This window comes from Aquarana catesbeiana, linkage group LG06 (assembly GCF_042186555.1).
Source record: "Aquarana catesbeiana isolate 2022-GZ linkage group LG06, ASM4218655v1, whole genome shotgun sequence".
Taxonomy (NCBI): domain Eukaryota; kingdom Metazoa; phylum Chordata; class Amphibia; order Anura; family Ranidae; genus Aquarana; species Aquarana catesbeiana.
This window is the reverse complement of record NC_133329.1, coordinates 412,974,234-412,987,753: the sequence shown is the minus strand read 5'-3', so window position 1 is coordinate 412,987,753 and position 13,520 is coordinate 412,974,234. Positions and strand designations below refer to the sequence as shown.

The following is a 13,520-nucleotide window of genomic DNA, read 5'->3' as shown; positions in this document are numbered from 1 at the left end:
TCCATCCATGTCTCCAAACATCCATCCATGTCTCCATCCATCCATGTCTCCCTCCATCCATCCATGTTTCACTCCATCCATCCATGTCTTCCTCCATCCATCCATGTCTCCATCCATCCATCCATGTCTCCATCCATCCATGTCTCCCTCCATCCATCCATGTCTCACTCCATCCATCCATGTCTTCCTCCATCCATCCATGTCTCCATCCATCCATCCATGTCTCCCTCCATCCATGTCTCACTCCATCCATCCATGTCTCACTCCATCCATCCATGTCTTCCTCCATCCATCCATGTCTCCAATCCATCCATCCATGTCTCCAATCCATCCATCCATGTCTCCTTTCATCCATCCATGTCTCCCTCCATCCATCCATGTCTGTATCTATCCATATCTCAAATCATGTCTCCATCCATCCATGTCTTCCTCCATCCATGTCTTCCTCCATCCATCCATGTCTTCAATCCATCCATCCATGTCTCCTTTCATCCATCCATGTCTTCATCCATGTCTCAATCCATCCATGTCTCCATCTATCCATCAATGTCTCCATCCATCCATGTCTTCTTCCATCCATGTCTCCATCTATACATCTATCCATGTCTCCATCCATTCATCCATCCATGTCTCCATCCATGTCTCCATCCATCCATGTCTCTCTCCCTCCATCCATGTCTCCCTCCCTCCATCCATGTCTCCCTCCCTCCATCCATGTCTCCCTCCCTCCATCCATGTCTCACTCCATCCATCCATGTCTTCCTCCATCCATCCATGTCTTCCTCCATCCATCCATGTCTCCAATCCATCCATCCATGTCTCCTTTCATCCATCCATGTCTCCCTCCATCCATCCATCCATGTCTGTATCTATCCATATCTCAAATCATGTCTCCATCCATCCATGTCTCCCTCCATCCATGTCTCCAATCCATCCATCCATGTCTCTTTTCATCCATCCATGTCTCCTTTCATCCATCCATGTCTCCCTCCATCCATCCATGTCTTCATCCATGTCTCCATCCATCCATGTCTCCATCTATCCATCCATGTCTCCATCCATCCATGTCTCCTTCCATCCATGTCTCCATCCATCCATGTCTCCTTCCATCCATGTCTCCATCCATCCATGTCTCCATCTATCCATGTCTCCATCCATCCATCCATGTCTCCATCCATCCATGTCTCCATCCATTCATCCATCCATGTCTCCATCCATCCATGTCTCCATCTATCCATCCATGTCTCCATCCATCCATGTCTCCTTCCATTCATGTCTCCATCTATACATCTATCCATGTCTCCATCCATCCATCCATGTCTCCATCCATCCATGTCTCCATCCATGTCTCCATCCATGTCTCCATCCATCCATGTCTCCATCCATCCATCCATGTCTCCCTCCATCCATCCATGTCTCCATCCATCCATCCATCCATCCATCCATCCATCCATGTCTTCTTCCATCCATGTCTCCAATCCATCCATGTCTCCATCCATCCATGTCTCCATCCAGCCATGTCTCCTTCCATCCATGTCTCCTTCCATCCATCCATCCATGTCTCTATCAATCCATGTCTCCATCCATCCATGTCTACTTCCATCCATCCGTGTCTCCCTCCATCCATCCACGTCTCCATCCGTCCATGTCTCCACCCATCCACGTCTCCACCCATCCACGTCTCCACCCATCCACGTCTCCATCCATGTCTCCAAACATCCATCCATATCTCCATCCATCCATCCATGTCTCCACCCATCCACGTCTCCATCCATTTATGTTGCCATCCATCCATGTCTCCATCCATCCATGTTTCCGTCCATCCATCCATGTCTCCACCCATCCATGTCTCCATCCATGTCTCCAAACATCCATCCATATCTCCATCCATCCATGTCTCCATCCATCCGTGTCTCCATCCATCCACGTCTCCATCCATCCATCCATCCATCCATCCATGTCTCTATCCATGTCTCCAAACATCCATCCATGTCTCCATCCATCCATGTCTCCATCCATCTATCCATCCATGTCTCCCACCATCCATCCATGTCTCCAAACATCCAACCATGTCTCCATCCATCCATGTCTCCCTCCATCCATCCGTGTCTTCCTCCATCCATCCATGTCTTCCTCCATCCATCCATGTCTCCAATCCATCAATGTCTCCAATCCATCCATCTATGTCTCCTTTCATCCATCCATGTCTCCAAAAATCCATGTCTGTATCTATCCATATCTCAAATCATGTCTCCATCCATCCATGTCTTCCTCCATCCATGTCTTCCTCCATCCATCCATGTATCCAATCCATCCATGTCTCCTTTCATCCATCCATGTCTTCATCCATGTCTCCATCCATCCATGTCTCCATCTATCCATCCATGTCTCCATCTATCCATCCATGTCTCCATCCATCCATGTCTCCTTCCATCCATGTCTCCATCTATCCATGTCTCCATCCATCCATCCATGTCTTCATCCATTCATCCATGTCTCCATCCATCCATGTCTCCATCCATCCATCCATGTCTCCCTCCATCCATCCATCCATGTCTCCCTCCATCCATCCATGTCTCCTTTCATCCATCCATGTCTCCATCCATCCATGTCTCCAATCCATCCATGTCTCCATCCAGCCATGTCTCCGTCCATCCATGTCTCCTTCCATCCATGTCTCCATCTATCCATCCATGTCTCCATCCATCCATGTCTCCATCCATCCATGTCTTCTTCCATCCATGTCTCCTTCCATCCACCCATGTCTCCCATGTCTCCCTCCATCCATCGTCTCCCTCCATCCATCCATGTCTCCTTCCATCCATCCATCCATCCATGTCTCTCTCCATCCATGTCTCCCTCCATCCATGTCTCCCTCCATCCATCCATGTCTCCAATCCATCCATGTCTCCAATCCATCCATGTCTCTCATCCACCCATGTCTCCATCCATCCATGTCTCCTTTCATCCATCCATGTCTCCAATCCATCCATGTCTCCTTTCATCCATCCATGTCTCCAATCCATCCATGTCTCCATCCATCCATCTATGTCTCCTTCCATCCATGTCTCCATCTATCCTTCCATCCCTCCATCCATGTCTCCCTCCATCCATCCATGTCTCCAATCCATCCATGTCTCCATCCATCCACGTCTCCCTCCATCCATCCATCCATCCATCCATCCATCCATCGTCTCCACCCATCCATGTCTCCACCCATCCATGTCTCCATCCATCCATCCATCCACATCTCCATCCATCCATGTCTCCATCCATCCACGTCCCCATCCATCCACGTCCCCATCCATCCACGTCCCCATCCATCCATGTCTCCATCCATCCATGTCTCCACCCATCCACATCTCCACCCATCCATCCATGTCTCCATCTGTCCATCCATGTCTCCATCCATCCATCCGTCCATCCACGTCTATATCCATCCATGTCTCCATCCATCCATGTCTCCATCTATCCATGTCTCCATGCTCTATTTTGTTGAGAAATCACCTTGAAAAACTTCCCCCTAGCTTTTCTAGCCACAGCCATCTTGAATAAGGGCAGATGATTCATGTAGCATTTATTTCCTGGAATCCATCTGCCATTAGCTCAGGCATGCAGGCAGGAGGGTGTGCTTAGCTGAGAAAGCCCCTCCTCCCATGAAGACTCCTGGGATGTATGACATTATTTTTGACCTATGCCAGAAACCAGGAAGTAACTGAAGAAATGTAAAAAATAGAATTTTTAAAACAGCTTACCTGTAAAATCCTTTTCTTTATCGTACATCACGGGACACAGAGCCATAGTTATTAACTACAGTATATGGGTATATAGGCACTTTCAGGTGATGGACACTGGCATACCCAATACAGGAAGTTCACTCCCTATATAACCTCTCCTCCTACCAGGAGTACCTCAGTTTTTTTCACCAGTGTCTAAGGTGTTGGTCACGAGTGAAGATGTGCTTTGAAAAGCTCCGCTGGAGAGATCCTTGCTGGATTTAAACAGCCTCCACAGACCGGATCCATTCAATGTGCCACTGAGGCCAAAGTGGATGGTATCCAGGCCTCCTATAGGAAGAACGAGGTTTTGCCTGTAATGCCTCTCCATGTACAGCTGGATCCCGGGACCCAGGACTTTGGTCATGCTTACATTATAACTTGCTGAATCCACAGTGGACAGTGGATTTCAACGCTGCCTGTCCTTTCCTAGGACCTTCTGGCAGCACAAATAAGACATCAGTCTTCTGGATCTGAGCAGTCGTCTTTAACTAGACTTTGACCGCTCTCACCACATCAAGACAATGTAGTGACTTCTGTTCCCTAGTAAATGGTTTTGGAAAAAACGATGGCAGGACAATATCTTGGTTCAGGTGAAAACCTGAGACCACTTTAGGCAAAAAATTTGAACGAGGACGCAACACCACTCTGTCCTCGTGAGTAATCAAATATGGCTCTTTACAAGAAAGAGCAGCCAATTCCGAAACCCTCTTTGCTGAGGATATAGCAACCAAGAACACTAACTTCCTTGTCAGAAGGACTAAGGGAATATGTTGTATTGGTTCAAATGGCTGTTTTTGTAACACTGACAAAACTAAGTTCAATTCCCAGGGTTCAAAGGAGATCTGACTGGCGGATTAAGCCGCATCACCCCTTGCATAAAAACCCAGACCAAAGAATGCGAAGCAAGTGGTCTTTGAAATAAGGCCGATAAAGCTGAGACTTGGCCCTTAATAGTACCCAATGCCAGCTTCATCTCTACCCCTAATTGTAGAAAGGCAAGAATTCTGCCTATGTTATGTTATGCCAACCCTTGGACTCACACCAGGAAACATAAGCCTTCCAGAATCTATAATATACTGTATAGTTCTGGAAGCTAGCTTCCTTGCACTAATCAAGGTAGAGATAACTGACCCGGATAGCCCACGTTTCTTCAGAATGTGGGTTTCAATAGCCAAGCCGTCATATTTAGCGTTTGTAAGGTAGGATGGAATATCTGCATACCAGGACCTTCTGGGCCATGCTGGGGCCACCAGAATTACCAGTTTTCTTTCCAGCTTGATCCTGTAAATAAGTTGTGGCAGCAACTGAATAGGGGGGAATGCATAAATCAGTGAGAACTGATCCCACGGGGTCACCAACGCATCTGTTCTGCATGCGAGTGGATCCCTCGTCCTGGACACAAAGTTGACCAACTTCATGTTGAATTTGGACGCCAGAAGATCTACGTCCGGAGTCCCCCATTTCTGGCAAACAGCCCGAAAAATGTTGGGGTGAAGAGACCATTCCCCCCGGGAGCAACTGCTGGCGGCTCAAGAAGTCCACCTGCCAATTCTCTACTCCCGGAATGAAAACTGCTGATAGGCATGGAACATTCCTTTCTGCCCAAGTTAGGATATGGTTCACCTCCTTCTGGGCTGGGAGACTCTTGGTTCCCCCTTGGTGATTGATGTAAGCCACAGCTGTGTCATTGTTGGATTGGATCCTGACAGGACAACCCCGTAACCTGAATGTCCAGGCCTTCAGAGCCAGACAAGCTGCCTGAATCTCTAGGATGTTGATGGGCAAGGTCCTTTCGGTTCTTGACCACTGTCCCTGGACAGTTGTCTTTTCTAGCACTGCTACCCAACCTGAAAGGATGACATTGTCATTATCACCTTCCAGATAACAGGTCTGAAGGATTTTCCTTTCAGCAGATTCTGGGTTAGTAACCACCAATTGAGGCTCTGGGACACCCTTGGGGACAGCCGCATTGGCAAGTCTAAAGCTTGAACCGTTTTGTTCCAAGCAGACAGGATACTGCTTTGCAACAGTTTCGAATGGATCTGAGCATAGGGAACCGCTTCGAATGAAGCTACCATCTTTCCTAACAACCTCATGCAAAGGCGAATGGAGGGATCTCTTTTCGACCTGACCATCCGCACCAGCTTTCTTATGGCGTTGATCTTTGCCTGAGGCAAGAACACCCTTTTGTGGGCTGTGTCTATGATCAGACCTAAGTACTCCAGCCTTTTAATGGTTTTAAGGAAGACATCTCTAGGTTGAGAATCCAACCCAGATTTTCCAGGTATTGTAATGCGTGCGATTTGATCCAAACGGGCCACCGACTGGTCTATTAGCAATAGATCGTCTAGGTACGCCAAGACTGTTATGCCCTGTACCGTTAACCTGGCTAAAGGTGGGGCCAGAACTTTTGTAAACACCTGGGGTGCTGTGGCTAGCCCGGAGGGCAAGGCTACAAACTGAAAATAATGCTGTTCTACCTCGAACCGGAAGTTCTCCGCCTTGTAGGATAGAAACCACCGACCTGATCGATTCCATACGAAAAGAGCAGATCTTTAGGAACTGATTTAGATTCTTTAGATCTAGAATGGGTCTGATATCTCCATTCGGTTTTGGTACCATAAACAGATTTGAATAAAACCCCAAACTTTGCTCTTCTGTGGGGGTTTGTATGATCACCCCCTGAGCCATTAATCGGTCTAGTGCCCGAAACAGAGATGGCCTTTTCCCTGGATCTTTGGGAACGTTTGATCTCAGAAAACGAGACGGTGGAAACTCCCAAAATTCTAGTTTGTACCCTAGAGTTACCATGGAGATGACCCATCTGTTCTGAATTTCCTCTTGCCAGACTTCTGAGAACTTCAGAAGTCTCCCCCCCCCACCCTGGCAAGGGGGCGCCCCTTCATAATTAGGCTTTAGAATTCTGTTTTGCATTTTCCGCCCCCAGGACTTCTTTTGTGCCTGGGCCTGACCCTGAGGCTTTCCTCTAGAGTCTGATGATGGAGGCCATCGCCACTGCCTAGAGGCAGATGCCCCTGGCGCAGGAGAAAGAGTCCGCTTAAATGAAGGGCGTTTATTCCTTCTCTTAACTGGCAAGAGAGTACTTTTCCCACTTGAAATCTTTTGGATGTATTTGTCCAAATCATCCCCGAATAGCCGATCCCCATGAAAAGGAAAACCAGTCAGGAGTCTTTTGCATGGTGCTTTGGCAGACCAATTTTTCAACCACAGGATCCTACGCATGTATACTAGCACAAGCGCAAGGCGGGACGCCTGGTGAATAGAATCTTTAATGGCGTCTATGGCAAAACATAATGCTCTTGACAGTTCGGCCAAATCCCGGGCTTGCTGTACTGGAAGCTCCTTAAGGGCATGTCTAAACTGGTCTTTAGGGATTGACAGATGCCTATTGCAGCAACTGCAGGCTGAGTAACCGCACCTGCCAAAGAAAAAAAGAGGATTTTAACAGGAATTCCAACCTTTTATCTGTTGGATCCTTAAGCATTTGTGCATTGTCTACTGGACAAGTTAGACTTTTATTCACACTGGATATAGCAGCGTCAACTGCTGGTACATTCCATCTTTTAGTGAATTTCTCCTCCATGGGATAGAGTACTGTGAATCTCTTTGGAGGGAGAAACTGCTTATCTGGGTGACCCCATTCAGCATAAATAAGCTGTTCTAGTAATGCATGGACAGAAAATGCATGCAAAGGCTGTGAAGGTTTTATGGAACCCAAAGAAGAAAACGGAACTTTCAGCTGACTCCGTTAGGGGTAGCTTGAAAGTGGAACGAACCATTTCCGTAAGAGACTGTACCAGCAATTTCTCAGATTGCGAGGCTGAAAAGGGTTCATCCACCGTTCTTTCCTACGCAAAGGAGTAATCGGTTTGTCTTTCCTCCTGATCACCTGAGGGTAACACCTCATCCTGTGCCCACTGTTCCCTTGGTAAAGGGACTAAGGTGGGGCAGGGGGATCTATCATGCTTCCTATCCCTTTGGATGGGGGATGCGATTAAAGCTGCTAATCTTCCTTCTAGCCCCAACAGGGCGGAGGAAAAGGCATCTTTAGTCACGTATACAGGGGCTGAGATGTGAGAAGCAGCTGCACCACCAACTGGTTCCAATGACTCACCCTGGCTTGCCACCTCTGGTATTTCAGGAGAAGATGACAGTGTGGAGGCACGACTGGAGTTCCTAGCACCGGGGGGTGAATTTTTTGGTACCTTTTTTGAGGTCTTTGTGGTGTCTTTTTTGGCAGGCATAGTCCTAAGCACAAAAGCAGAGGCACTAAGTAAATGCACTACTTGCCGAGCAATAGTCTAGCATACAACGCCACTAATAAAGTTAAGCTTGGTGCTGAGTAAAATGTGTTTCCTTTTACTGGGAAATGCCTGTATGCAGCGCCTTACGTGCCCCCACCGCTCCTGTGTCCTTTGTGATCAGCAGCTGTGCTCTCCAGCGCTTTAGCTGAGGAGAGACTGTATTTTAAGCTCTGTGTCCCCAGCGCCTGCGCAGTGTGCCTCGTGGACGCTACGTCCCGCACATGGCACGGTGCTTAAGCCATGCCCCCTCCACACATCAACCGTCCCGCACATGACACGGTGCTTAAGCCATGCAACCTCCGCACATCAACCTGCCCCCCCTTGTTTTCAAATTTCAAGTAGTTCCTGTGTGCGCGGCGTTCGGGTCTTGCCAGCTAGCAGACCCAGTGAGAAGAGAGAGAGAGGGGAGGAAGGGGGAGCCGGAACAAGGCATATAAAAAAAAACACTATACAATATAGGGGAAGCCATCCTCCCCCCCCCCCCGAGGAGGAGGGCTAGGGGGGAGTACAAACTGCTGTTGTACCTCCCAGCCCCTTTCCTGCATGAGTGAGACCACACACCTGTTGTCTTAACCATTTGACACAGAGCTGAACTGAGAGGCAACGTCAAAGGTATGTGCATTTACCCCCTCTAGTGGAGAACTTAAGGCATGACAACATCTTACTCAAGGAAGAAAAAAACATAGGTGGACTTTTACAGTTCCTAGGCTTCTTCCCTTACCTTATCCTCGCCGCAGGATTCTGCTGATAACAGACAGATCCAACCTTCACCCATCACGGCGGGGTGCGTTTAGAAAACCCTCAAGGACCGGGTCCCTTTTTATCAGGGTTCCACTCCCTTGAACCTGTATTAGCACCCTGTCAGGAAAAACTTTAGGTAATGTAAGCATGACCAAAGCCCTGGGTCCCGGGGTCCAGCCCTACAAGGAGAGGCATTACAGGCAAAACCTCGTTCTTCCTATACGAGGCCCGGGTGCCATCTACTTTGGCCTCAGTGGCACTTTGGATGGATTCGGTCTGTGGAGGCTGTTTAAATCCAGCAAGGATCCCTCCGGCTGAGCTCTTCAGAGCACATCTTCACTCGTGACCAACACCCTAGACACTGGCGAAAAAACTGAGGTACTCCTGGTAGGAGGAGAGGTTATATAGGGAATGAACTTCCTGTATTGGGTATGCCAGTGTCCATCACCTGAAGGTGCCTATATACCCATATAGTTAATAACTATGGCTCTGTGTCCCGTGGTGTACAATAAAGAAAAGAAAAGTTTAAAACCAGTACATCTAATCTCCCTTCCTGTCTATTTACTAATCCTGGCAGTATAAGGATTACACATAGTCAGTGTTGGGTGAGAGAGTGGAGTTGCGCTTTAAGAGTGACTCAGCGATCGGGTTCATATCTGTAACAATGTCCTGTCCCAACACAACCGGTTTGCTGAATCCCCCCTCAGGCATGGTCTCCTCCCACACACATAACAGAGAATTACATTGCACCTGGGATTAAATATAGATTACCACCCCTCACCCCTGCCAATTGCACCGCCCCAAATATTGTCCAATGAATACCCCCCCCCCCACTATAACCACCTACACGATTGCCAACAGTCACTTCCCAATTCACTAAGACCACTGAACCTCTTCTACAGACCAACCCCCCATTCTCCAGACAGACAATCATTTTCACTCTACACTCCTCACCTTGTACTGTATGAGAGCTCCCCGACCCACTTACCTCCCTCCTCCTTGTAGTGTATGAGGATCCCCCTCCAGTCCTCAGTACTTACCTCCCTCCTCCTTGTAGTGTATGAGAATCCCCTGCAGTCCTCAGTACTTACCTCCCTCCTCCTTGTAGTGTATGAGGATCTCCCTCCAGTCCTCAGTACTTACCTCCCTCCTCCTTGTAGTGTATGAGGATCCCCTCCCAGTCCTCAGTACTTACCTCCCTCCTCCTTGTAATGTATGAGGATCCCTTCCAGTCCTCAGTACTTACCTCCCTCCTCCTTGTAGTGTATGAGGATTCCCTCCAGTCCTCAGTACTTACCTCCCTCCTCCTTGTAGTGTATGAGGATCTCCCTCCAGTCCTCAGTACTTACCTCCCTACTCCTTGTAGTGTATGAGGATCTCCTCCAGTCCTCAGTACTTACCTCCCTCCTCCTTGTAGTGTATGAGGATTCCCTCCAGTCCTCAGTGCTTACCTCCCTCCTCCTTGTAATGTATGAGGATCCCTTCCAGTCCTCAGTACTTACCTCCCTCCTCCTTGTAGTGTATGAGGATTCCCTCCAGTCCTCAGTACTTACCTCCCTCCTCCTTGTAGTGTATGAGGATCCCCTTCAGTCCTCAGTACTTACCTCCCTCCTCCTTGTAGTGTATGAGGATCACCCTCCAGTCCTCAGTACTTACCTCCCTCCTCCTTGTAGTGTATGAGGATCCCCTCCGGTCCTCAGTACTTACCTCCCTCCTCCTTGTAGTGTATGAGGATCCCCTTCAGTCCTCAGTACTTACCTCCCTCCTCCTTGTAGTGTATGAGGATCCCTTCCAGTCCTCAGTACTTACCTCCCTCCTCCTTGTAGTGTATGAGGATCCCCTCCAGTCCTCAGTACTTACCTCCCTCCTCCTTGTAGTGTATGAGGATCTCCTCCAGTCCTCAGTACTTACCTCCCTCCTCCTTGTAGTGTATGAGGATCCCTTCCAGTCCTCAGTACTTACCTCCCTCCTCCTTGTAGTGTATGAGGATTCCCTCCAGTCCTCAGTACTTACCTCCCTCCTCCTTGTAGTGTATGAGGATCCCCTTCAGTCCTCAGTACTTACCTCCCTCCTCCTTGTAGTGTATGAGGATCCCTTCCAGTCCTCTTATAGTATATGAGAACCCCTATTCCCCTCTCCTCGGTACCTACCTGTCTCCTCCTTGAAGTGTATGAGGACATATCCTCGGGTGCAGTCGGTGTCTCGGATCTCACAATCTCCTCCGTCTGATTTGCTTTTACTCCCGAAATACAGCTGCAGTTTATTCTTCAGAGGTTTCAGCTTTTCTGGCCCCTGATCCCAGTGTAGGGCCACAGGGTGCTGGTAGGTGCCGTCTCCCATCCTGGGAGGAAATGGGAGAGGCGGTGGTGTGAAGGTTGATGTCTTCAGAGAATGTGAAAGTTTTTATACAGAATTTAGTTTCAGTTTTGGATGTCAGGTGACTTATTGTAACTACAAATTATAAACCCCGAGGATACTTATCTGTGCCAGAATTATCTATACTGTACATAGTAATCCATACCATCTATACTTATCCATACTTATCTGTGCCAGGCTTATCCATACTGTACATATATATCTGTGCCAGGCTTATCTATACTGTACATATATATCTGTGCCAGGCTTATCTATACTGTACATATATATCTGTGCCAGACTTATCTATACTGTACATAGTAATCCATACCATCTATACTTATCCATACTTATCTGTGCCAGGCTTATCCATACTGTACATATATATCTGTGCCAGGCTTATCTATACTGAACATATATATCTGTGGCAGGCTTATCTATACTGTACATATATATTTGTGGCAGGCTTATCTATACTGTACATATATCATAGTTGCAAACATTGTAAAAAAAAAATGTGGGACACTTTTGTGGCTGTAGGCAGAGCTGTACAATAATTGGGGGGCAGGGCATTCGTTTGTAGGCATGGCTTACGCGGCGCAATGAAAATGGGTGTGGTTTACGTGGCATAGTGGGCGTGGCTTAAATGGGCGTGGCTCAAGAGGGTGTAGTTAGAGTCTGAGATGAATGAGGGATGGAGAGGGGGAGAGGGGTAAAGGGGTAAAGGGGGAGAGGGGGAGAGGGGGAAAGGGGGAGAGGGAAATGACGGGACAGCAGCCCCAGATCCTACACAATAAAAATGTGTGTCTTCTAGAAAGTTTAACAATCAGCAGATAAAGATACTCCAAACACCTGGTGTTAGCACTTCAATCATCCCGGCACCATGGTTGTTATGGTGTCAGGATGACTGAAGTGCATTATTTCTATTATTAATATAAAATGAAATCATTCAACTCACCATAATGCAGAATCAGTGGGATCCCTGAGCGTGTCACTAGCCACGTCGCCTGCCACCAGCCGTCCGTCCTTGCGTCAGATGTCCCAGCAGAGTCCGTCCTTGCATCAGGTGCCCCCAGCGGAGCCCCCCTTACATCAGATGTCCCCAGAGGAGCCCCCTCTCACACCAGGAGTCCCCGGCGGAGCCCCCCCTCACACCAGGAGTCCCTGGCAGAGCCCCCCTCACACCAGGAGTCCCCGGGGGAGCCCCCCTCACATCAGGTGTCCCCGGTGGAGCCCCCCCTCACATCAGGTGTCCCCGGTGGAGCCCCCCCTCACATCAGGTGTCCCCGGTGGACCCCCCCTCACATCAGGTGTCCCCAGTGGAGCCCCCCTTGCATCAGGTGTCCCCAGTGGAGCCCCCCTCACATCAGGAGTCCCACAGCGGTGCGCCACCCCCCCACCTCAGAGGTGTCCTCCGCATGGCTAGAACCCCTGCCCCTTTCCATATCAGACTGGCAGCGGGGCGGGGGGTAGACGGGGCGAGGCGGAGCGGGGCGGGGGGTAGGCGGGGCAGAGCGGGGCGGAGGGTGGGCGAGCGACGCAGGAGCTCCGTCTAGCCCCCTCCAGCTGTCTTCCTAAACTTCAGTAAAATGGTGGCCGGCGGAGACAATGTCTCCGCCGGCCGCGGACCTCTAGCGGCGGCGGCGGCGAAATCGTGAAGAACCGGATTTCTCTGGACATTTACCGGGACGCCACAAATTCGGGAATGGCGTCTAAGTCCCGGGAATGTCCCGGGAAATCCGGGACAGTTGGCAAGTATGCATATATATCTGTGCCAGGCTTATCTATACTGTACATAGTAATCCATGCCATCTATATTAAGTTATTTATACTGTACATATATATCTGTGCCAGACTTATCTATACTGTACATATATATCTGTGCCAGGCTTATCTATACTGTACATATATATCTGTGCCAGGCTTATCTATACTGTACATAGTAATCCATACTATCTATACTTATCCATACTTATCTGTGTCAGACTTATCCATACTGTACATATGTATATCTGTGCAAGACTTATCTATACTGCACATATATATCTGTGCCAGACTTATCTATACTGTACATATATATCTGTGCCAGGCTTATCTATACTGTACATATATATCTGTGCCAGGCTTATCTATACTGTACATATATATCTGTGCCAGACTTATCTATACTGTACATATATATCTGTGCCAGACTTATCTATACTGTACATATACACTACCGTTCAAAAGTTTGGGGTCACATTGAAATGTCCTTATTTTTGAAGGAAAAGCACTGTACTTTTAAATGAAGCTAACTTTAAACTAGTCCTAACTTTAAACA

At 48.4% G+C, this 13,520-nt stretch overlaps 2 protein-coding genes across 3 annotated transcripts in view; both read right to left on the bottom strand.

The window, feature by feature from the left end:
* Window positions 1-11,237, bottom strand: part of LOC141147298 (protein mono-ADP-ribosyltransferase PARP14-like) — a 242,929-nt gene extending 231,692 nt beyond the window's left edge. For both annotated transcript variants that reach the window (XM_073634506.1, XM_073634507.1), the window contains exon 1: window positions 10,996-11,237. In XM_073634506.1, the coding sequence (XP_073490607.1) occupies window positions 10,996-11,185 (190 nt within the window). In that variant the 5' untranslated portion in view covers window positions 11,186-11,237. The remainder of the gene's footprint in view (window positions 1-10,995) is intronic.
* Window positions 1-13,520, bottom strand: part of LOC141147296 (protein mono-ADP-ribosyltransferase PARP14-like) — a 421,364-nt gene that overhangs the window by 231,797 nt on the left and 176,047 nt on the right. The window lies entirely within an intron of this gene.